At 43.1% G+C, this 26664-nt stretch overlaps 1 protein-coding gene across 1 annotated transcript in view; it reads right to left on the reverse strand.

The window, feature by feature from the left end:
- The window catches only part of KCNH1 (potassium voltage-gated channel subfamily H member 1), a 449532-nt gene that overhangs the window by 141704 nt on the left and 281164 nt on the right, over window positions 1-26664 (reverse strand). Inside the window, exon 10 of the mRNA XM_040430377.1 lies at window positions 6105-6301. Coding sequence (XP_040286311.1) covers window positions 6105-6301 — 197 coding nt within the window. The remainder of the gene's footprint in view (window positions 1-6104; window positions 6302-26664) is intronic.

The raw sequence follows: 26664 nt of genomic DNA on the forward strand, positions 1-26664 counted from the left end.
GGGCTACACGACGACATGTGTCACGCAAAATTTTGTCTCATCAATTTTTATAATGATGGGCTATGGTGTCGCACTGCGACATGCTGCGACTTCGACGCGACAGTTGCAAAAAATCCATCCAAGATAGATTTTTCTGCAACTGCCGCGTTGCAGCATGTCACATTTCGCAGTGCAACACCATAGACTATAATTATAAAAATTGTCGCGCGACACATGTAACAGTGTAGTTGTGCCCTATGTGTCGCGCAACTTATAGTCGTGCGACACATGTCGTCGTGTAGCCCTAGCCTAAAGCTGACCTACAGCAGTGAAGAAAAATGGCTAGGTTGTTATGGAAACCTGGAGTAAAACTGTATGTATGTGGAGACTAAGGGCCTGCGAGCTTTTATTGGCTGTTAAGGGACATGTGACCGTGTATATGGCAGTTGAAATATAAGGAGAAAGACTTGCAGGCTTGTATTGGCTAATGCAGGTCATTTTTTGGGAATATCTCAGGAACGGTACGTCCTAGAGAGCTGTGACCCCCACAAGATTTCTTTCCAGGTAGCAAGGGATGTGAATACCAAGTTTCATTGAAATCGATGGTTGCGCTTTTGAGTGATCACGGGAACATACATACATACATATATACGTCCTTCTTTATATATAGATTAAGAGGCCTACAATTCAATATGTTGAGCTCCTAGAGAACATCATCAAAAATCTAGTCAAGTTACTCGGAAGTCTGATTTTCATAACTGCTCAATACCATGGACCTCGTTTTTGCCATAATTCAGTAGCATTTAACTTAGTAAACCTCCCCTAATGAATATAAAAATACTGGTTGCTTGTCTCAATGGATCAATCAAAAACTACACGGGTTTGAAAAAATAATGGTACCAACTGGACTGGGAATATAATATAATATAATATTAATATTATTATGATCATTATTAGCAAGAGTCAAGTTTATTATAGTATATGAACTGTGACAGGCCAGGTCCTTTTAATTTAAGAGGTCCGCTAGCTACCCTATGGTCCTGAGACTGTATCCTTCAACTTGGTGATTCTCGAGAGTCTATCACAGTTTAATTCATAATAGAGTTTGATTGAGTTGACCCTTACAGAAGCCTTCTCAGATTTATCATCACCACTAGTGATTGGGGTGAAGCCAGGGGGTACAGTTATTAGTTACCAGTAAGTTCTAGAGATCATGATGTCTTCTGATTACATCGCTAGTTTTTATTGATTGTTTTGCAGTAAAAATTCTGTAAAAATGTAAAAGACTTATTAAATCCAAGATACAAAATAAAAAGACACCACCTAATTGATGTAAGGCAAAACATTTATACTAAAGCCCTAACCATATGATGTCGTTGATTTACATGTACCTGGTTGGCATGGTCTGGTTTTTGGGATGAGAATTGAAGAGACTGAGGGAGTGCTCTGCATTATCAAGCTACCACAGTGAGAATTAAAGGAATATTCCAACCTCAGACATGCATGGCATATCCACATGATATGGTCACAACTTTATCTGTAGGCATTATATAATCTTATACACTGCTTCATTAAAGTGGAATGATCTTGTTGGACACATACTGTTTGTGTCTCAAATTATTCTCTAATCCGAGCTGGGTAACTTTCTACTAATTGGAATTTCACATGATAATCAGTGGAGCCTGATTAAGGTTCGATAACAAGGACCTTCACTGATCTCTAGAATGGTGGTCCTGTTTTCATAACTCCTGTAGAAGTGTATGGAGAGAGCTGTGCACACCTACTGTATCCATCAATTATCTGCCTGGACTTTGTCTCTCCAGGTGGGATATGGGTTAGAAGACCCTTCGTATTCAAGATACAGATCCCAGAGGTAAGGTATTTCAACCTTGTGGAATTCTACAGATTGTAAACTTCTAGATGGTATTATAGGGAAAATCTCCATAGACCAGACATAATCTATGCTTGTAGCAATGACCCCATGTTTCTGGAGTAGTTCATAGGAGGAAAGTTGACAGAAGCAATATAAAAAATCAAGAACAAAGGGTGGAGTAATCATATCAGTACACCCAAGAAAGATCAACCATTAATATTTAAGGAGAATGTTTTTTGGGTGAAAAGAAACACAAGGAAGGCAAACTATGCAAAGAACCTGGGAGAGAGTCAACCAAGTGTAGGGTTAGGAAATGTTTCCATTGAGGTCAAGAGTAAGACAATGAGGAAACGTGGAGTTTTCAGTAAACTTGGGAAGATTAGATGGCAACCAAAAACAATGTCTTTAAAGATCACAAGGCCGTTGTCTACAAGGGGACATTGGGGGCCCTTGGAGAGACTGGAGAACTTGGTATTCGGTGTGTTCATGGAAATATTAGCAAACAAGGGAGGCAAAATTATCATGGAAAGGGGTTGGGATGAGGACAGTATAGCAGTGACCGTCGTATTAGTGCAAACTTACCATTCATAAATCTAGAAAAGAGTAAAAATTGCTTTACATTCTAACGTAAGAGTCTTCTGCATGGGATGAAAGTGAATGAGTAATGTATTCAGCAATGATGATGTGCAGATTGTGCTATTTTATGCTGCCCATAGTCTTCGATGAATAATCCAGATCTGGTGAGCAGTTTTCAAGTTGCGTTGTACGTTCTAATGTAATAAAACCTGGGTATGTGGCAGGATGCGAATAAATAATGCATTTTATCTCAATATGTCTGACATCTGCAGGCTGACAGAACGCAGAAAGAGTATCTTTCTCCTGTGATTAAACACATAGAGGCTTGGAGCAGATGTACAGTGGTGCTTGAAAGTTTGTAGACCCTCCAGAATGTCTATATTAGTGCATAATTTTGATCTAGAACTGCACCAGAATATATAAAAGAAAATAAAAGATAACCAAATCAAATAAATGAGTCAAAAATATTAGACTTGATCATTGATTTATTAAGGAAAATGATCCAATATCACATGTCTGTGAATGGCAAAAGTATGGGAACCTTTAGAATAAGTAGGTAATTTGAAGGTGAAATTAAAGTCAGATGTTTTCAATCAATGGGATGACAATCAGGTGTGAGTTTTATTTCCTGTTTTATTTCAAAAAGAGTCTGTTTTTTTTTTACAAAACATGTTTATGGAAGTACATTATGGCACAAACAAAGGAGATTTCTGAGTACCTCAGAGGAAGAGTTGTTGATGCTCATCAGATTGGAAAAGGTTACAAAACCATCTCTAAAGAATTGGCGTTGCATAGGTTGAAGATATGCCTTTCTATTATAGATTGTCAGAATGCTGTTATTGTAGAGAGCTACTTGTAAACCATTTGCCATGCACATCGAAGTCAACAATATGTGTTGAAAAGAAAATGTGGATCCACTGTGTGTACCGAACAGATTTTGTTTACGGCTTCACCTAAGGGTGTTATTTCATGGGCCTTCTAGTCTTCACCCTTTAACCCCTATACCTGGATCTGGATTCTGCTGCAGGGGAAGCACCAGGCCGCTACCTCTTCAGTAGACTGCTGACACACTGAGGCCACAATATGCAAAATACCAAGGGAGCAGGCAAAACCTTAATCAGGGACATAGTCAGTGCAGGCAGAGTTTGTGCAATCCACAGTCAGTCCAAGGTCAGGGCATGCAACAGGGTGATTACGGAGATCAGGCAGGGGTTGGGTCAGGTCAGGCATGTATTATACCTTACATCTTGCACTTAGTAAAAAGAGACTGTTACACATTTACTCCTGGCCTCATTCTTCAAATTTTATTTCCATTGCACAGGTCCCCAGGGCACAATGGCCTGAGGGAGTACACCATGACACAATACTTCATCAGTGCCACTCCCACTCCTATCCTCTGCACCAGTTCCCCAGGGCCTCGCAGTACCTCTCATAGGGGAAGGTGCCTAAAATACCCTAGGAAGGTCTACAATAGGCTGGAACTGATTAGGGTGTGTGTGCGCTCTCCCTAAAAGCGCTGGTGAGAATACATGTACGTGAGTGTACCCTATGAGGGCAGGAAGGAACAGCAGTAAGGATAAGGCCACATTTGGGAAGGGGCAGGTGTTGAGGCTTCTGGTGGCCGTGTCCACCAGGAAGAGGGAGGTGGGGGTGGGCATGGAGGGCCAGAATAACACTATGATTTAACACTATCAGACCCTGCTTATATGGGGTCACTGATATATTAACCAAAAACTACATGCATGAACGTCCACCGCTTTATTCAACTCTACGGGACTGTTGGAGACAGCCGAGTACAAACACTCTGCAATTTCTGGCAGCCCCATGGAGTGGAATCGAGTGGCAGGGCACATGTATGTCTGTCAATCCATTCAAATTGTGAAATATAGGCCCCATTCTCCTGATTAGCAGGACCCCAGTGGTTGTACACATCCCCTATCCTGTAGGTATGGGATAATGTGTTTTAATGGAACAACCCCTTTAACTAGTTTGATCAGGATGTATGGCAGGATCTATTGGATTTAGTTAGCAGTGAGTTTCTTGGAAATGTCACTAATACTTTTATGATGGAAATGTCACCAACAGACTTGGCTCTGACCCAATTTAGATTGACAGGCAACTATAATATAGGAACTCGTTGCCACCTATGACCACTTTATCCCATCGTCCCATGCAGAGTGCAAAGCTGCAATCCTAAATGTCCTCTCGGTGCGCTCCGGTTTCAGACATAAATCACAGCGAGGCCTCTGACTCATTTCCTAACCCCAAGCACAAGTTTAGAATTGCTCTCTTGACATCCTATTAGTGACAGAAATGACATGTTTTTGCTCTTTGCTGTCTAAAAATAACTGAAAAAAAATATCACCTTTAAAACAATGAACAGAAGGTTTTGTTTCCGACAATTCCCATATAAACCAATCATGGTCACAGTCATGGTAAAAGAAACCATCGCGGATGATTATTATTATTTTTTTGTGTATATTAAAGCTCACATAACAGCGACATATAAAAGTGCAAAAAAAAAAATCTATATAAAAAACTTGTAATTAGAAGTTTTAATCGTCCCCTTCCAAGGGCGTTGGTATCACGGAGGCAGAACATGCAGCTGCTTATGGGCCAATGAGTAGGGGGGGGGGGGGGGGCGGCTCAGTTTTATTTAAAAAATGGGGCCGCGGGCAACAAACAAAGTAGCTTGTCAATATTTTGTACAGTTTTTCTTCTAATTATAATATATATGCACTTTTTTTGCAGAATTTTTTATTCCTAAAGGGGTTCTCCAAGACTGGAACCTCTTTGCAGATGGCCAGGCAGGGCTTAAAGAAAAGACTCACTTGCCAGTTCCAGTGGTGAGCTCTCATCTCGGCTACTGGACCAGAAGTGTGACATGCCATCTATCTGCATGTCACCCCTGCCAGCCAATCAATGACCTCCGGCACACGTCACCGCAGAGGACTCTTATAAGCTGCCAGTGCAGATGTATGTCTGTAGATGGCAGATCACACTTCAAGTCCAATTGAAACTGGAATCAGAGGAGAAGGTTGCTGGGTGCTGGAACTGGCCATATATTTCCATTTCTCAGGCCCACCCAATGAAATGGGTACCCTGGCCTACAGCCAAAATGTGCCACACCATAAAACTGGCCCTGGGGCACTGTGAATCTACACACAACCCTATCTCCACAGGTCCATCATTGCTTGCAAACCCAAAAGTACTATTATCCTTTGGGCCCTCCTGTCTTAGGGTGGGTTGAGACGAACCAGGACCAGCTGAGGGCCCGATTTAGTTATGGCTGGGGACCCTTCATCTCTCATGGAGGGTCTCCTCAATCTTTCCTTACCTAGTACACCTTCCTAGAACCTATCAAATAACCATTCATGGCCATGGCTGGCACAACAGTAGGTTGGTCATGCCCTTTGACCCCTTTTCAGTTAAGCATGTGAGATTTTACACAATCAGAGTAATTCATAGTAGCTTCACTTGAATGGGACGGAGCTGCAATACCAGGGTCTGTCAACAGACAAGAGTGGCGCTGTTTCTCAAAATAATAAAAACAGACCCAATAACCTTAGCTGTCCAATAAGCTAATAGTCCTTCAGGGTCATCATATTTCTAATGCACAGTCCAATAACACATCATCATGAAATCCACAGAGAACATCATTTAGAGTCGCACTCACCCTTTTACGCAGGTTATAGGTAAGAATAAGATTTCGGGAAAAGGAATGAGAAAAGGCAGTGTAGAATTCCAGGACTTTCTGTAAGGCATCTCTCTTTATTACGTGAAGATCACAGTACGTCAGAGCTCTAACGTTGGCACACGATGGGGCCAGGGTAGTCTCTTTCCAGAATATGTCTCCGAATACATCACCTTTACCTGCAAAGACATTAGGAATGTTCTTCAGAAACCAATTAAAGGGATTGTATTACTTTAAAAAAATGTTTAACTAATTAAAACCACATACAGTACATATTCTTTCTTTCTGATCTGTTCTTATTTTATGGTTGTAGTTTTTTAAATTCTTTATTTCTGTACATGATAAGGTAGTCGGCTATCTTGCTTGAGCTGCCACTAATAGCATTTAGTGCCACATGGACTATAAGAACCATTAGACCGAAGTTGACTTATTCACTTCTATGACAGAGTGTTGTGGGCATGCACTTGGATCTGTTCATAGGTCATTGTGCAGGGAGGGGTAGGAGGTGAGCTGTGACTGCACTTTTTAAATAAATATAGTGACAAACTATTTAAGAATATATGTAACAAAAGAAAACATTTAAACAATACAGTGGTCCCTCAAGATACAAAGGCCTCAGGATACAATATTTTTAACTTGCAATGGTCTTTCCTGGCCCATCATATGGTGCAACTAGACTCCACATACAATGATTCAGACTCAACCAATCATTTCTATAATAAAACCCCAGTATTGGCTGTCTAGTAGCTGCTCTCTATAATACAGTGCAGTGCTACATGTCCTGTACTGTCCCCTGTCTGTACCAGGATGAGCGGCTCCTTTGGATGTCAGGTGAGGATGGCTCCATTTTATTTTTCTGATACCGTGTTTGCTATACAGGTCCCTGAAGAAGCTCTTGTCCTCATCATAGAAAGTGATTTACAGCTTCCAGCATCTATTCCTGACTGCGATGTGTAAGGACTTGCGGTATCTGTCCTAGTAAGGCTACTTTCACACTTGCGTTCAGAGCGGATCCGTCTGATGTCTGCTCAGACGGATCCGCTCCTATAATGCAGACGTTTGTATCCGTCCAGAACGGATCCGTCTGCATTATAACTTAGAAAAAATTCTAAGTGTGAAAGTAGCCTGAACGGATCCATCCAGACTTTACATTGAAAGTCAATGGGGGACGGATCCGTTTGAAGATTGAGCCATATAGTGTCATCTTCAAGCGGATCCGTCCCCATTGACTTACATTGTAAGTGTGGACGGATCCGCTCGCCTCCGCACGGCCAGGCGGACACCCGAACGCTGCAAGCAGCGTTCAGGTGTCCGCTCACTGAGCGAAGCGGAGGCTGAACGCCGCCAGACTGATGCATTCTGAGCGGATCCGCGTCCACTTAGAATGCATTAGGGCTGGACGGATGCGTTCGGGGCCGCTTGTGAGAGCCTTCAAACGGAGCTCACGAGCGGACACCCGAACGCAGGTGTGAAAGTAGCCTTATCTGCTAATTTTTTCTTAAATCCTCATTTTCTCTTATCTTGGGATGACATTTTGGATCCCTGGAACCAATTACTTGTTTTCCATAGAGTAATGCAATCAAGTTCCAATGGGTTCAAGATACAATGGTCACCCTAAAGCCAATTAATATTGTAAATTGAGGGACTACTGTATATCATTTTCAGATGACACATTCCCTTTAAAACCTTTGATTGTCAATACATACTGACGACAGCCATAATGTGGTGCCTGTGGTTATGTAAGTAAAGCTTAGTCCTTGTAGAGCTAAATGTCAGCAACCTTTTATTGAACATTATTTCAACTCCTCACTTATCAGTATGGCTGGGGCTATAAATAAGGCGGGGCACCATCAACGATCACTGGCTGGGGCTATAAATAAAGCGGGGCACCATCAACAATCACTGGGTAGCAGTGCAGCCACGGATCTGAATGGCACCATAGCACATCTTAAAGGTTACTGCAACTACAACCCCAGAAATTCAAAAAAAAACAGGACCTTGTTAACCAGCAGGTGCGTTACGGTTGGTTGGCAACAGGAATGTGACTTACTATCCTATCCGTCCCCTCCTGGTAGGAGTGGGCTGGTCCTGTCAAAGGAGGGGTAGAGCTAGTTAAAGAGGGTGAGAATGTAGAGAGTGAGGGAGCCTGAGATCCAATTCCCGCTCCTCTAGGCCATGATGACCCCTGAGGCAGCTCATCTAGGAGGAACACTGCCCCAGAGAGCCTGCATGGTACCAGGCTGCAGAAGATCTGTAAACTATGGTGTATTATTGTCAGCAAGTCATCAAGCAATCAATCTATACAGACTCTGATGCATGGTGAGGGGAAACACATCAAGACACCACCACCACAGTTCAAGACAGGCATAGCTAGAAGCCTACATTATACAGCGGATACCTAGAGCCAAAGGTTACAGAGTACATCCGCAGAGAAGGGAATCAGGAGAGAGACATTGTCAGCTAGCAATATTCTGAGTGTCATCTTCTGCCAAATTAACAGCCATCATACCCCATTATCTGGGAGGAGAAATTGCACTTTGTACGAACTGCTGTACTGCAGTCTGTTTTTTGCACTCAGTAAAGAAAGACGTTCTTTGTTCTATAATCTCTGCCTGGTTTCTTCACATCACTTATTCACTGCACAGAACCTTAGGGAGCAATGTCCTGAGTGAGCACACAGTGACACCATACAACATTTCATGAGAGCCACTACCACTCCCATCCTCTGCACTGGCTCCTCCCTGGCCCGCTGCAATACCACATATGAATATACTATAGCTATAGTTTTACCTTAGGGGCCCTAAGCGTCTCTCTGCCACAATAGTATTATGTATGATGTATGGTGGGGCCCTGGTGCAGATTTTGCATTAGGGCCCAGGAGCTTCAGGTTATGCGTCTGAGCAGTGTATATGACAGTCATCAGCCTGGAGACAAGGCCATGAGGTTTATGAACCGACGGATGTGCAGGATTTAGTGTACTCATGATTGTCCAATGGTCTAAGCCAATACATTGTAACAAACCTTCAGCTGTCTGCAGCATATGGGAGGACATGTTGAGCTTCTACGTTTATGCATGAAAGAATACTTCCATTCACTGAACACATGCAGAGATCTAGAAACTGGTGAGAAATGAAAGCAGATAAGGTATCATGCAAAACAGACCCATAATAGGGTTCCCGCTAGAAGTGCACAGGCCTCGAGTGGATGCCTTTAAATAACATCTATATTTAGAAGTCGTTCATTTTTTATAATACAATTCAGTGCTGAAAGCAACAAACACACAGCGCAGTGATGACCCACATAATTCTTCCTTACCAGCACTGCCAGTGATAGGCGCGCAGCCATAGGTTATGTAACTACGCGCAGTGGAAGGACGGTAACAATACGAAATAACTACAGAGGAAACATAACAGGGGACACAAAGTAACAGGCCATAGGAAATGTGGGCCAAGTTCACACAGTGCAGTTTTTTGGATTTTTCAGGCGTCTTTCCAAAGCACTTTCTGAATAGTTTTAAAAAATGAAGGGTACTTGAAGGTCCCTGCTGATGCTGGCTCTGATTTTTTTCTGCGTGGTGGTGATGTCATGCCAATCTCTGGTTGCAGTGGAGACAACCAGTACTAACGGTCCACAATGCCGTGTGCACTCCGTTTGTGGATGTGGTCCCATTGACTTGTATGGGTCCGTGATCCGCAGAAAGCCCATGGAAGCACTTTGTAGTGCTTCTGTGGGCTTCCGATTCTTGCCTCCGCTCGTATCTGGTGGAACGAGGACCCATTCAAGTCAGCGGGTCCGCATGCGCAGCACGGAGTGCACACAGCCGGTGCCTGTGTATTGCGGACCTGAGCCAGTACGGTTGTGTGCATGAGCCCTAATCTATAGCCAGAAACCATCCACGAGTCATATGACTGCAGATAGGAACTGACTGTGGATCCTGTGTCGGAACGATGGGACATAATGAAATAAACAAGAATTGGCAGAAGTCTGGGAGCGCTTGGCGTTGGCATGGTGGGCACTTTGTAAGGTGAGCAGAGCATCCTTTGTCCTATAGGAATATACCTCTAGCACAGTACAAATCTATAATGCCAACATCGCATGGTCTGGAAATTCCAATAGTTCAGGATGGCACAAAAATATTCTGAGAATTCTAATAATAAAGAATTTAGAATAGCTAAAAATAATGTATTTGGAAGTCCAAATGGTAAGTCAATTTCCTGGTTAAAACACCAAATTACTACTTCATAGATTAATTAGCTTTTGTAAATATACCAGTCAGGAGATGGAAACATGAAAAACCACTGAGGTCCAGGCAAGGTGGTTAAAACTGTTGCCTTGTAGCACTGGGGCCTTGAGTTCAAAGTTTGTATGTTCTCTCCATGTTTGCATGGGGGGGGACGACTCCAGTTTCCACGCCTACTACAAGAATATGCTGGTTGGCTAATTGATGTGCTTCCAAATTGTTCAAGGAATGTGGGGGAAATCTAGATTGTGACAAGGACTGATAAGAGTGATGACTATCCCTGTCCTGCACTGCAGAATTATGACACAGCTTTAAAGAGACAGGAAATTCTAAATAAGAATGATAAGGTTTTTGAAAAGTACCAGTCAGAGGACGGATTCCTGAAAAGTCATTGATCATCCCACTGGGAGCACTTAAAGTTTTTTTTTTTCATGATTGCCTTTTACTATTTTGGGGCTAAATTTTTTTTTCTCAATTGGTCTTTATTAAAAATTTTCAACAGTTTTCGTTTTACGGGGTAAAGTTTCAGTCTATCTGCAGAATGTCTTGCTTTCCACACTGAACCCATCAGGCTGCTGCTCTGAAAGCTCAATTTATAGTCCTTATCTCTGAACTCATAAATGCTCATTATAGCTATCTTATCAAATGATAACAATATGCCATAAATGAGCATTTATGAGCTGTCATGTCCTCAGAGATAAGGGCTAAACATCCAGTCATCAGAGCAGCAACCTGATGGCTTTAGTTTGGAACTGAAAGAAGACACTGAAACTTAACCCTGCAGAATAGAAACTGTTGAAAATTTTTAATAAAAAAACAACAATTGAAAAAATTTATAGCTCAAAATGAGTAAAATGCAATCATAAAAAAATTGCCCCTCTTCTCTAAAGTTGTTGAAAAGCCATTAAAGGGAACCAATCACCTAGTCTGGGGTCATTAAACCACCACCATGCCGTGATGTAGCTGGAGTTTGGGCTTCTAAACTTGAGTATATCAAAGTTGCCCACCCGATCCTGCAAAGTTCAGTAAATGAAGATGTATCTTACCAGGAAATGAGTTCAGGACTCATCTCAGGCAGAGTCCTGAACATGCGTATTGCACAGACGAAGCTGAGGATGATACCCCTTGAGTCACTTCTCATGACCCCGATGTGTAGGGCATCTGCAGTGAAGCAAGGAGTACTGTCCTCAGCTTCATCGGTGCAGTGCACATTCGCTCAGTGCTGCTAATGATGAGTCCTGGACTCTTCTCACAGAAAGTTACATCTTCATGTACTGAACTTTGCAGTGCTGTAAATGTTTGATATGGGTCGGTGTGGGACCTTAAACCCCAGTTACATAACAGCATGCTGGTGGTTTAGTGGACCAGGTGACAGGCTCCCTTTAAGTCAGTCATTATTGTTGAGTGATTGTCATGGTCAGAAGCTGCTGCACTGATTTGTATGGATCCCTCTGTGGATGTGATGGGTCTGGATTACCTAATAGTGGCAGTTGTCTATCACTACTGCCTCAAAAACACTAACTTGCAAAAGTTTGTGCATTGTAATGCAAAAAAACATGCTAACATAAACTAATATTGTTTTGCTATGAAAGCAGAGTGGTGGTTTGACATTTCAGACTTCATCTCATCCTTCTTATTATGTAAATTAATTATCATCTTCTGTGCGCTCGCTTTTAAAAACACTTTATAAACATTTGTTTAGACATCTGCCGGTATTTGCTGACTCGGAGACAAGTATGTAATGAGTCTTATGTATTGTACAATCACAAATAACACCGGAATCAGCTTTAACGCTAGTACAGACCTCGGCCTTTTTATACATGGGAGGTGCGTATGCCATAAGATGGGCAGCTGGAAGTGACAGGATTGTTCCACATCAGCAGCAAAGATGTAGCGTTCAGCAGCTGGATACCTGGTCTTACACGCTCAGTTGTATGCACGTAGTTTTGGATCCATGGTTACTAATCTCTTTTACAAGTAAATAAAATGACGTTTCTACGTAGGTGGTAATGCAAGGTAAAGGCACTCTTTATTTTTAACATTATATCGTTTTTAGGTTAAAGAAAATACTGATTCATTACTTAATATACTTTTACCTTAGATAAAGGGGTTCTCCAGGTTCATAATGGCATTTTGTTTTCATCTGCAGTAACACATTTTTAATAGGTCCAGCGCCTTGGAATTTAAAATAAAACATAACTTTTATTTACATGAATAAAAAAACTCCATGGTGTCCTCGGGTAGACGCGTTTCTCGCAGTGTAGCCCAAACACTGCATATTTAGGTCCCAAATACTGTATCTGCCAATTCCTTCCACTGTCCTCGACATCACTGCATCCTGGCAGGAGGTTTACATGCAGAACTTCCTGTTCATATCAGCTTCCTGCTGGATTTTCAAACCAATCCCAGATTGTAATGTTTCTCAAGGCTTGCTTTGCCTGCCTCTGCAGTAGTCGTGCCCCTACACCTCCAATCTCCATGTTAGCTAGGTAGAGCAAGACCTGTGAAACATGACAGAGCAAAGCATGCTGGGATTGGTTAAAAAAACCAGTAGGAAGCTGATAAAAACAGGAAGTTCTACATGTAAACATCCTGCCAGGATGCAGTGATGCTGAGAACAGGGGAAGGAAAGTGCTGACATAAAAAACAGATACATAGGAACAAAAATATGCAGTGTTTGGAGTATTTATGTCAATAGGTCATGTGACATAAGGGAAGCAGGTCACCGCTGCAGCCAGAGATTGGTTGCAGCGGTGTCAAAAGAAATGACGACATTAGGGAACCTGAGCAAGGCAGCTGAGGTCAGGAAGCGAAGGAGCCATGGCCCAGTGGTAGGAAACAGGCAAGTATGCTTCCCTTTGCTGGTTTATCCATGAAGGGGGTTTGCCAACCCCCCCCCCCCCAAAAGGTGGCCAACCCGTCACCTTCCAAAACTGTCCCAAGCTGCCAGCAGAATGTTACTAATGATGCCTTTCTTCCTGAAGGCAGATGCAGCAAAAGTACTGAAAAGTTTTATCCTCTGCCCGGCGCGCGTCTCCACACATGCTTGAAGTCAAGGAGGCAGTGGCCTCCTTGCTTCAAGTCACAGTAACCACGCCCCCTTCCCTGCCCCTTCGCTGTAACTGACAGCGTTAATGCACGAGAGTTTGGCTGCCTTTGCCGAACAGCCACAGCGAAGGGGCAGGGAAGGGGGCGTGCTTACCGTGACTTGAAGCAAGGAGGCCGCTGCCTCCGTGACTTCAAGCATGTCTAGAGAAGCGCGCCGGGAAGGGGATAAAACAACAAAAGCCTGGCACTCGCTACGATGAATACAATATTATCTTTTTAATTCCCACATAGAGGAACAGATTAAGTGACGCGTTTCGACTACTCTTTCAGGTTTTCATTATTATTATTTACGTAACATTATATTAACTAACTTTTTGTGTGCATTAATTTAGATTTTTTAACCACACTAATATACTCTAGGTTGTTATTCCATGCATGTATATGGATTAATCTTTAAACATGTATGTCCAAGTTATAGTATCTTACCCTCTTCTGTGCATTCCGATGCATATTGGTTTTGCTCGCATGGTTTTCTTGTTTTGTTTATATGTTACCATGACTACGTGATGTCACATCCTGTGACGACTGAGCTGGCGGGTTATTTAAATGTATTCGCTTCCTTGTATTGATCTGTTTGACAAAGACTCGTTTTGTTTGTTGAGTCGAAACGCGTCACTTAATCTGTTCCTCTATGTGGGAATTAAAAAGATAATATTGTATTCATCATAGCGAGTTCCGGCTTTTTTGCATTTTGATTGTCAACAGGGTCAGTAAGGAATTGTTTCCACTTTATGGTGAATCAGATTTGCCTTCCTCTGAATCAACTTTGGATTGCAAGTAGGCTGACACTTACTGTCACTTCTTAGCAGTCATATCATTATAATCACATACAGTACATGATTACAATGACAGTTAACACCTATATATAGATCCACATTCACTATATGTGATGACCAGAGCTCACCCCCTCACTGCACAATGACCTCTGCACAGGTCACAGAGCATGCCCACAGCATCATCCCAGAGAAGATAATGAGTCTTCTGCAGTCTACAGGTTCCTGTGGTCCGCGCAGCTGCTAAAATATTATCACACAAGCTGGTAAATATTACAACAGCAAATATTTCCTCAAAACCATACAATACACTGAACTCATGAGGATGTGGAGTCATTTAAAACATAACTTTTACTTGTCGGGGCACTGTGGTTGTTATAATTTTACATAGGGACAATAGCTATCTCACCATTAATAAACCCTATGTGAGAGTAGGGAAGGGGCTATATGTCCCTGCCTAACAAACACAGAGCACCCACCCGATAGGGCGACCCTGTCAGGAACCTGTCCCTTACGTGGCCGTATCCCTAAAAAGCCCTCGCTCTATTCCCAACATGACATGTTTCATCCCAGATATGGGAACCATCAGGGGGTTAAATGAGTGAAAAGAAAGGTTTAAGAAAACAAAGAAAGAATAATAAACAAAGATACCCTAATCTCTAATCCTCCCCAGATAGGTACAGGGGGAGGGAGGAATAGGAATAAAGAAATATGGGTATTAAACTACATATTGTTAGAGATAAGCGAATTGAATCCCACGAAGTGATGACGTAATCTTGCGCCGCGTGAGATTTTGCTCCATATCTTCAAGCAAGTTGGCGGCGGCCGACCTGTCGTGAGCAAATAGAGGCGATAAGTTTGATTTCGTTTTTTAAGGTTAATTTCACACTGCTTTTACACTTAGATGCCGCGATCATTTATGAACGCGGCATCTGAGGGGTACAATGACAGGGGGGCGGCGCTATCGCTATCTCTACTTATTGTATGTGCTCCTGTGAGATTAGAGAATAAATAGCAGGCAACATGTATGCAACATAGTTGCCAAGTTGAAACCTCCTCATCTCACAATAGATACCAGTGGTTTTACCATAATTGGTTTCATTTCACCAAAACCAGGAGCAACTAATAGCAGATAAACAGGGAAGTGCCCCCATGTGTCTCACCAAGTTGTCATCGGCGGCTCTGAGCCATGCGCCGCCTCCTCTATTTAAAATCTCCCAGCCTGTTCCTAATGCAATGTCCTGCCTACGGTGCTGCTGTCGTGGAACGTAATTGGAACGCACGCTAACCGCGTGTTTCCGGGCAGCAAGTAAAGAAGGCCGTGACCGGAAGACAGGCCTTACAGGAAGCAATGCCGAGAGGGTAGCGTCTATGGTTGCTTAGCAACCTCCTCACCGCTCATCGCTCCATAAGGTGGTGATTCCCATAACAATGATCACCCATTTATCACAAGATAAGCTAATTCAACGGATTTATATTGGCTAACTGTATCCTGCCACTGGAATATGTATGTTTTACAATTGCAACGCACCATCTCCCAGGGCCCCTATTGCGTCCCAGGTTTCGGAATGCCGAGTGGTACAGTGCGGCCTATCTGTTTCTTTATGTGTGTCACGGTGCTCCTACCTGGGTATGGCTAGACCCCAGGCTTTGGCTCCGAAGCAATAAATAGGGTTGTTGGTTACATCACCAGTATGCTCTCCAACACTACGTCTCAATTCCTTGCTAGTCTTTTCAATATATTCTTTTCCATATGCGCATGTAATTTTATAGATGACTCCCCTGGATCTGCAATTAACCCCTTAACGACCTGCGGCGTACGGCTCAACCGAACCACGTACGGCTCAACCCGATGTGACTTAACGCCCAGCGCCGTACATGTGCGGTGCAAGGTCCGCAGGGCTCTGGGGAAGGATCGGGGGTGAGTCGTGGCACCATGCCTGCTCTTACTGGCAGGCAACCATGCCGGGTAAGGGCAGCATGGTGCTGTACCACCACCACCCCCGCAGCTCCAAGCGCTGCGATTGGCCGATCAATAAGACCTGCACATTGCAGCGCAGGAAGCTGTAAGAAGCATTGGGGCAGGTCGGGAGTAGGTCAGGGGGAGTTGACAGGTGCTGAACTGGTCAGCACCGGTCACCTCCGAGGTGAGGCAGGGGACACCAGTGTTTTGGGTCCCCTGCCAGTGCTGTGATTGGCTGGAACAACGCTCCAGCCAATGGCAGTGCTATTAGCTGTAAAGGAAGAGGTAGAACTTCCCTGCATGCAGCCATTCTAGCTGGTGACTGCATGAAGAGAGGTTCTGTTCCTTTCTGTGCTGCTTGTGGCTTGCTGGGACTTGTGGTGCACACCACTGCGATTTAACCCCTTTCCTGCTGAAAAGAAGAAAGAAGAAAAACATCTGGAATAGCTGCGCAGATTTTTTTTCATTTACAGCTGTTCCAGATCATTAAACCACCCTCCGTACCTGTCCCTATCCCTTCCCGTCTCTCCTCCCTCTCCCCCAGCCCCCCCCCCCCCCCGTCCTTTTTTTACGGACGCCATTTGGTCCGTTCACTTTTTTGGGGCTTTTTATTATTATTTTTTTGCCACTTTCCAGCTCTGCACCACTTTATCTGCGTGTGGGCTGTGACCGCCAAGTGCTGTTCAGTGCGTACCTGCCTGATGAGCGCCAGTGGATGTTCTTTGTGCTTTTTTTTTAGGGGTTTATATAAATATATATAGAGCTCTATATTTCTATATATATATAGATATAAGTAAAATTTTTAGACAGTGTTCACTGTAGTGAATTTTTACACTACACTTTTTGCACGTACTCACGATCTGTGTGCGTACGTACGTGCATGCTGCAGAGCACTGATCAATATATATATATATATACATTTCAGTTAGTGTCAGTGTCGATTTTTGCACGAACGCACCATCTGTGTGCGTGCATTTTTCAGAGCACTGTAGTGAATTTTTATACTACAGTTTTTGCACGCACGCACTCACGATCTGTGTGCGTGCGTACATGCGTGCTGCAGAGCACCAATCAGTAATGTGCTCAGAAGCATCTGCACATTTTGTGTAAATACTGCATTGATGTCCCCTGATGAGCCTACTTCGTGTACTGGGCGAAATGCGTTGGGATAAAGGGACCTATACTTTGATTTTAATGACCTCTGGAAGCTGAAGGTGTCTTTTGGTTAATTAGGATATAACCAGATACTGCAGACATAGCATTTACCATCTATCTATCTATCTATCTATCTATCTATCTATCTATCTATCTATCTATCTATCACTATGTATTCAGCAATGACCTTGATGTACTCAGCACTCTTTTATTCTGATGTACTCAGCGTTATACCTCTCTATCGTTATGTATTCAGCATGGGTTTATTTTGATATACTCAGTATTTGTTTGTTACTTTGATGTACTCAGCACCTATTATTTATTATTTTTTGTGTTTAGAGTAGGTTATCTAATAGACCTGCTTAAGGGAACCCTACCTAGGTGTCTTTAACATCTGTCTTCAGGGCCATCCAAGGGCTTTTAGGAGGTTCCTGAATACGGGATCGCCCTCATCGGGGCGGCTATTCCGTTTTATAGGCAGGGGTTTACAGTATAGGGTCAGGATTAGGGAAAGGCCCCGTATCAGACCATCACCACCCTGCCTACAATATTGCCCTTTCCCGTATTATGGAATTCAATAATATATATATATTTTGTATACTTTGTTTTTTTAATTTTAGTGTTTATGAATAAAGGCTACGTTTTAATTAGGGTGATACTCTGTGAACACATTTTATTTATACTACATTGGCATATTCACCCTCTGACGGGTTATTGTCTTAGCTGTGATTAAAACACTCTATATCTTGCTTGCATATCCACTTTCCAACAACCACTGCATATTTTTTTCTGTGAGACAACTGTTAGGTCAAAAGTGCCTTTTTCAACCCTTAAAATGTTCGTAGGGGGGTGCTCTTTCCGAAATGGGGTCACTTCTTGGGGTTTTTCATTTCTGGGGACCTCTGGAAATTTATGTAATGCGACATGGCAGCTAAAATCCATGTCTGCTTATTCAGACCTGCAAAAAACATATTTTGCACTTTGCCCCTAGAGGCCTGCTGTGCGCCAATACAGCAGGCTACGAGCACATATGCGGTGTCCGCAAAATGGGGAGAAAATGGGGGACATATACTTGGGTGCATTTTCTCCTTTAACCCCTTGTGAAAGTGAAAAATTGGGGTCTGCTCGTAATTTTTCATTTTTACAAATGTGTGCTTTGAAATGCTTTCACAAGTGTTTCTGTCTTCTGTGAGACACCTGTTTGCTGAAAAGTACCCTTTCCATCACTTAAAATGTTTGTACGGGGGTGCTCTTTCTGAAAGGGGGTCACTTCTTGGGGTTTTTCATTTCTGGGGACCTCAGGAATTTATTTAATGCGACATGGCAGCTAAAATACATGTCTGCCAATTCAGGTCAGCAAAATCCATATTTAGTTATTTGACTCTAGAGCCCTGCCATGCACCCATATATCATTTACCCCTTGTGAAAGTCAAAAATGTGGGTGTAAAGCAACTTTTTCTGGAAAAAAATTGAATTTTTCATTTTCACAGCCAATCGTTTCCTAATTCTGTGAAATGCCTGATGGGTCAAAGTGCTAACTACACACCTTGAAATATTCTTTGAGGGGTGTAGTTTCTGTAATGGGGACACTTTTTGGGAGTTTCCACTCTAGGGCCACCTCAGGGTGTCTTCACATGCGACATAGCTCCCAATTACCATTCCAGCTAAATCTGCTCTCCAAAAGCCATATGGTGCTCCTTCCACTCTGAAGCCTGCTGTGCACCCATACATCCGTTTTTGAGCACACATGGGGTGTTTCTATAAACTCCTGATTCAGGGTAATAGATTTAGAGTTTTGTTTGGCTGTTAACCCTTGATGTGTTGCAGAAAAAATAGATTAAAATTTAAAATCTGCTAAAAAAAGTGAAATTTTGAGATGTCATTCCCATTTTCATTTAATTCTCGTGGATTAACAAAGTTTGTAATATCAGTTTTGAATAGCTTGAGGGGTGTGGTTTCTAAAATGGGGTGATTTATGGGTGGTTTCTAATATGTAAGCCCCAGAAAGTGACTTCATAACTGAGCTGGTCTTGAAAAAATTGGGGTTGGGAAATGTTCTTAAAAATGTTAAGATTTGCTTCCAAACTTCTAAGCCTTCTAACATCCCCAAAAAATAAAATGTCATTTTCAAAATGATCCAAACATGAAGTAGACATATGGGGAATGTAAAGTAATAACAATTTTTGGAGGTATTACTATCTATTATAAAAGTAGAGAAATAGAAATTTGCAAATTTGCTAATTTATCCAAATTTTTGCTAAATTTTTTTATAAATAAAAATGATTTTTTTTTTACTCAATTTTACCACTGTCATGAAGTAGAATATGTGACAAGAAAACAATCTCAGAATGGCCTGGATAAGTAAAAGCGTTTTAAAGTTATTACCACATAAAGTGACACATGTCAGATTTGCTAAAAATGCCCTGGTCCTTAAGGTGAAAAATGGCAGGGTCCTGAAGGGGTTAATCATGTCCTTGATGAAATATTCCTTGTTACTCCATCACAACTTGGGCCTAAGGGCAGTGGAACACTTCTTGTCTACACGTGGGCGACAATACCAACAGCATAGCCTCTTCATTCTCCAACTACTAGAGTTCTCACTTACAAAAAAATATTTTCTTTTCAACAATAGATTCTACCACCATCTCAGGGGCACTGCGATGAGGAGTTCCTGTGCCCCATCATATGCAAATGTGTTCCTGGGCTGGTGGGAGAACACGTGAATATTTAAAGATAGCTCGTCGATTGATGTAGGCCACATTAACATGTGGTTGCGATTCATTGACAATATTTTTGTGGTATGGAATGGCACGGAAGAGTCTTTTTTTCGACCTGGGTGTTAAGTCTCAATAACAATGAGATCAGACTCAGATTTACTTCTGAGTGCCACCCCACGAAGCTACCATTTCTGGATGTCAGTATCATGGAAAATGCAGAAGGAGAGCTAGATACCTCCATTTTTAGGAAACCAACATCTACAAATTCCCTCCTACACCGGGAAAGGTAGTCATCCCTATTCCCTTAAAAAGGGAATTCCCCGAGGACAATATGTGCGCTTGAGGAGGAACTGCTCACAAAGAAATGAGTTCCTTAAACTAGACTGGGATCTACAAGATAGGTTCCTAGATCGAGAGTACCCACTAAGTACTCTTAAAGGGTTTCTACCACCACATTTTGACCTAATTAGCGGTCAGACACTAGCGATCTGCTAGTGTCTGCTCTACCTAACCATGCTATTGTAATTCCTTTCTCTGAAGCGGTTACCCTAAAAAACGTAGTTTTATTGGTATGCAAATGAGCCTCTAGGTGCTATGGGGGCGTATTTTCAGCACCTAGAGGCTCCGTCCACTCACCATTTCTGCCGCCCAGCGCGCTCCAGCCCGCCCCTCTCCTCTAGATTGACAGCCTACTCGCGCCTGCGACGTGTGCTTCTGTATTTGGCGCAGGCGCAGTGACTGTCTCCCTGCGCCGGCATCTTCACTGCGCCGATTACGGCGCAGGGATCTGTCCAACAGTCACTGCGCTTGCGCTGAATACAGAAGCACACGGCGCAGGCGCGAGTAGGCTGTCAATCTAGAGGAGAGGGGCGGGCTGGAGCGCGCTGGGCGGCAGAAATGGTGAGTGGACGGAGCCTCTAGGTGCTGAAAAGACGCCCCCATAGCACCTAGAGGCTCATTTGCATACCAATAAAACTACGGTTAGCGTGCGTTCCATATGCGTTCCACGACGGCAGCACGGTAGGCGGGACATTGCATTAGCAACAGGCTGGCAGATTTTAAATAGAGGAGGCGGCGCATGGCTCAGAGCCGCCGATGACAACTTGGTGAGAACTTCCCTGTTTATCTGCTATTAGTTGCTCCTGGTTTGGGTGAAATGAAACCAATTCTGGTATAACCACTGGTATCTATTGTGAGATGAGGAGGTTTCATCTTCGCAGCTTTATAGAATACATGTTGCCTGCTATTTATTCTCTAATCTCACAGGAGCACATACAATAAGTAGAGATGAGCGAATTTATGAAAAGTTCGATTCGACGATTCGCCTAATTTTAGAAAACATTTGGTTCGTGACGAATAACTTTTTGGTAATTTTCCTACTATAAATGGATCAATGGAAGCTCTTACCGTACATTTTGATTAAACTTGTGTCAGGCCCATCTACCAAGTGTCAAGGTGGCTCCCGCAGACGGGTCCCTAACACTAATATACCGCCTCTCTTGGACTTATCCAAGTCCACATTTCCAGGGCAGTGTAGGAACCAGCTACATTTGTACTTGGCTCAGAAGCCCTAGGCAGATGGGAGTTTGCTCAGTCTAAATGAGGCGCTACCCTCAATAAACACTACAGAAAGATTTAGACTAGCACATTCTTATTCATAGTCATAGGTGCATATCCATAAAGCAAATATGGCTACACTGCCCTGGAAATGTGGACTTGGATAAGTCCAAGAAAGGCGGTATATTAGTGATAGGGACCCGTCTGCGGAAGCCACCTTGATGCCTGGTAGATGGGCCCGACACACGTTTGATCCAAATGTGCGCTAAGAGCTATTTTTTTTGGAAGTAGCGGGTGCAATTACAGGGAGCTGCGATAGCGCCGCCTGCTGTCATTGTACTCTTCAGATGCCGCGATCATACATGATCGCGGCATCTGAGTGTAAAAACAGTGTGAAATTAACATTAAAATAAAAATGTAATCAAACTTACCGCGTCCATTTGCTCACGACGGACCCGCCGCCGCCATCTTGCTTGAAGATATGGAGCGAAATCTCATGTGACGCGAGATTATATCATCACGCCGGCGTGGTGACATTATACGTCACCACGCACAGGATTTCAGCCAAGATCTTTAATCAAGATGAAGGCTGGTAGGCCCGTCGCGAGCAAATGGAGGCGGTAAGTAGGATTTTTTTTTAGATTTTTTTTTACACTATTTCAGGTTAAATCGATTCGCTGACACATCTAACAATAAGTAATTTAATACCCCGATTTCTTTATTCCTATTCCTCCCTCCCCCTGTACCTATCGGGGGAGGATTAGAGATTAGGGTATCTTTGTTTATTATTCTGTCTTTGTTTTCTTAAACCTTTCTTTTCACTCATTTAACCCCCTGATGATCCCATATCTGGGATGAAACATGTCATGTTGGGAAAAGAGTGAGGGCTTTTTAGGGATACGGCCACGTAAGGGACAGGTTCCTGACAGGGTCGCCCCTATCGGGCGGGTGCTCTGTGTTTGTTAGGCAGGGCCCCTTCCCTACTCACACATAGGGTTTATTAAGGGTGAGATAGCTATTGTCCCTATGTAAAATTATAACAACCACAGTGCCCCGACAAGATATTATCATTTTCGGACAGACAGATTCAGGATTTGCAGGATAATTACTGCCCTTTTGGACTTGGAAAGAAAGAATCGACAACACACGCCAGAGGTGGTGAGAATTATAAAATTTTTCCTTTTCACCAATTTAAGTTTATTTGTTTGAGCCTCATTTATTTTATCTTTGGAATAAGTAAAAGTTATGTTTTAAATGACTCCACATCCTCATGAGTTCAGTGCCGTGCAGCTGCTGTAATGCATGTCTCCAAATGCTGTTAACTGTAGCTCAGGCAAGATGGTAGACACCATAATCATATACAGGAAATAGAATAAATACATCTAAAAATCTGTTTTTAGAATTTGTCCTTTAAGCTCCCCCCCCCCCCCAAATACACAAAGAATATTTAGGCCAACTCATTCGATTCCTGGCAATAACCTTAAAGGGGTTGTCTCATTTCAGTAAATGATATTTATCAAGCAAAATTAAAGGGGTATTCCTATCTTGGACATTGAGGGCATATCTGCCCCCAATGTCTGATAGGTCCCTCCTCTGGGACCCGCACCTATACTTAGAACGGAGCCTGCAAAGTGCCAGATGGCACACCACACATGCGTTGCCACCATCCATTCATTTGTACGGGACGGCTGAAAATAGCTGTGCGATGCGCTTGGCTATTTTAGGAAGTCCCATTGAAATGAATTGGAAGCGCACTGCGCATGCACGGCCACTGCTTCAACTACTTGGTGCTTAAGGGAATGGTCAAGCCAGCGCTGGGCTATTTTCGGCAGTCCCTTAGAAATTAATAGAAGACAACCGAGCATGTGCGGTGCGCCCTCCGGCACTTTGCAGGCTCCGTTCTAATTATACTGTATGTATGGGTCCCAGAGGTGGGAATCTCACCAATCAGACATTCGAGGCTTATCCTAGCGATGTCCAACCCCTTTACTACAAGGCACTTACTAATGTATTGTGATATCGTCCATACTGCCTCCTTTGCTGTCTGGATTCATTTCTCCATTATATTATACACTGCTCATTTCCAGGGGTTACGACCACCCTGCAATCCAGCATCGGTGGGCGTGCTTGCACTCTATAGGGAAAAAGGGGCCAGCCTTTCTGGTGGCCGGGGCTCTCGGGGACATTGGTTCTCCTTGAGGAGATCCAGCTGGTATAGGTGTCTGGCAGGCAGTGCTCTCTGGGAAAAAGTATGCAAATTAACTGTCCCTTAGGAGGAAGAGAGCGTCCACTCCATACACTGTATGACGCCACACATTCCTATGTTTGGTATCCATGAGGAGGCCACCAATGACCTGTGCACAGTAACTACATTATCCTGCCAGCTGCACATACATTAGCACTGAAATTATCCAACAAAACAAGCAGCAGAATTACAAGACTCTTAAGAAGTACATAAAACAGAGCCATCAACATGGGCGACCGCACTTCTCACAGCTTGAGCTACAGTCCAATGGGATAATTACCATTAAGTTCCCCAAATAAACTCCATAAAGTTCAATGTACTCCCAGAGGTGATATCTCAGGGCGGACTGCTCCCCCTCCACATATTTATTCTTTCTAGCCGGAAAAGGTTCGGATGCTGTGCTCTGTCGGACTGGAGTCATTTTCTTTGATAACACTGGACTATACAATATATATATATACAATAGTGTTCCTACCATAGAGGCAGACCAGGCAACTGCTATGGTGCCCTACGGAGGGAGGGGCTCAGCACTGAGCTGCTTCGATAGATTCCGACATACTGTAGATTCACAGCATTTTTATCAGCTGCCAGTAGTGGGAGTGCAGTGCATAGAGATTCTACAGCTTTCCATTGAATTTAGCAGTAACTGTATACATTCCTATGCACTGAGCTCCCCCTAGTGGTGGCTGCAGGCAGCCAGTTTTTAATATACTGTATTGAGTAATGTATTTATGCCAGTTGTCTGATAAAATACATAAAAAATATATGGTGTTCAGGAGGAGCCCCATAATTATGAAGCAACTGTTCCACTTTTTCCAACACAGGAGTCAGATATAGTGTGACAGTTTTTATTACATTTTTCAATTTAAAATGTCTTCCTTTTATTACAAAAACTTGTAAATTTATCAGAAATCTAAGGAGTCACACTTTATGTTCCACATTGCCTGGGAGTGTTTAACTCATTTGTACTGGGAAACTAGATGGGGTAGGGGACCCATATTAAGTTTTGCTATGGGGCCCTCAGAGATCTGCATATGCCCCTGTATGAATGGGAGTGTTTTCTCAGGATGACATGCCCACTGTGTCTCTTACATCTCCACCGCTGTCCACCCTCAACAGATGCAGCATTAGGATTGAGTACAGAGCTGGGATGAGTGCATATAAGATAGGTGCATCATGCCCCAATAGCTAATCCAAATAATGAAGAAAGTATAATGTGAACAGGGCTGGAATAAAGGCTTATTCCCCTTTTGTAAAACAATGGCATATCAATGGTGGGGGTCTGACCAAACTGCATCCCCTACATTGTTTTTCCCTGCATGTTGGACCATCCACTGTGCATGGAATAGCTGGCGGGAGGGGGGAGGGGGGAGGGGGGGGGGCAGGCAGGACTGCCATTGGGCACCTAAACCATATTAGAGGGAAGCAGTGCTATATAAACGCTGCAACCTCTAAAGTCCCAGGATCGGTGGGGGTCCCAATGGTTGAACCACTACCAGTAATAAAACAATATGCCATAAATTTCTAAGATTTGAACACCCCTGTCTGTAGAAGTCCCCGAGACAAACATTTGGGCAGCTTACTATTGCCAATGTGCCCGAATATCACAAATTTTGCCTTGTCTGTCAAGGGGTGTGACTTAGTGTGGAGGAGGCGTGGCTCAGCAGAAGAGTGGGCATGGATTAAGATGTATACTAGAATTCTGACACAACATTTTGGCACAAAGTAAGCCCCCCTAATGGGCGGTATAATCTTAGACAAGACCGTCTATAGGTGCACCAAATTTATCATCTAGCCTGGGCTACTGTGATAAATCTGGAGCATTTTTAGACTATTTAGTCTATTCACAATGTCCAAATATTAGATGAGGTTAGTAAATCCGCCCCATTTTCTCGGGCTCCTCTTCTGTTATCCAAGATGGCCGCACCGCTCATCAGCAGTCCAAGATACTTCCTGCTTGTCCAGCCCTGCTGTTGGATTGGCCAGCACTGCTCACATGAACGGTGCTGGCCAATCCGAGGGCAGCAGGAAGTTTCTTGGGCTACCAAATGCACAGTATGCATCAGGTAGTGTGAGTCATGAACCGGAGGTTTGCTTTAACTGCTTGATGCCTGCCGTACATATATGGTTGGTAGACCAGGTCCTGCTTGAGTGATCAGGAAGCTGAATGTTGGGTTCCCGTGTTGGGGACCCAGCAGTGGTAGACCATGACGAACACAAATCAAAATACAAAAAAAAAAAAAAGCTAAAATGTAAAAAAAAAATCTATTTATATGCGTAAAAAACAAAAAAAAAAATTCTAGAAATTGTATATGTATAAAGATTCTATGAAGAAAAACCTGGATTATTCTTGAAAAAATGCAGAATAACATCACATCACTGGCCTATATATATATATATATACACTCACCTAAAGAATTATTAGGAACACCTGTTCTATTTCTCATTAATGCAATTATCTAGTCAACCAATCACATGGCAGTTGCTTCAATGCATTTAGGGGGGTGGTCCTGGTCAAGACAATCTCCTGAACTCCAAACTGAATGTCAGAATGGGAAAGAAAGGTGATTTAAGCAATTTTGAGCGTGGCATGGTTGTTGTTGCCAGACGGGCCGGTCTGAGTATTTCACAATCTGCTCAGTTACTGGGATTTTCACGCACAACCATTTCTAGGGTTTACAAAGAATGGTATGAAAAGGGAAAAACATCCAGTATGGGCAAAAATGCCTTGTGGATGCTAGAGGTCAGAGGAGAATTGGCCGACTGATTCAAGCTGATAGAAGA

This window comes from Bufo bufo, chromosome 4, assembly GCF_905171765.1.
Source record: "Bufo bufo chromosome 4, aBufBuf1.1, whole genome shotgun sequence".
NCBI lineage: Eukaryota > Metazoa > Chordata > Amphibia > Anura > Bufonidae > Bufo > Bufo bufo.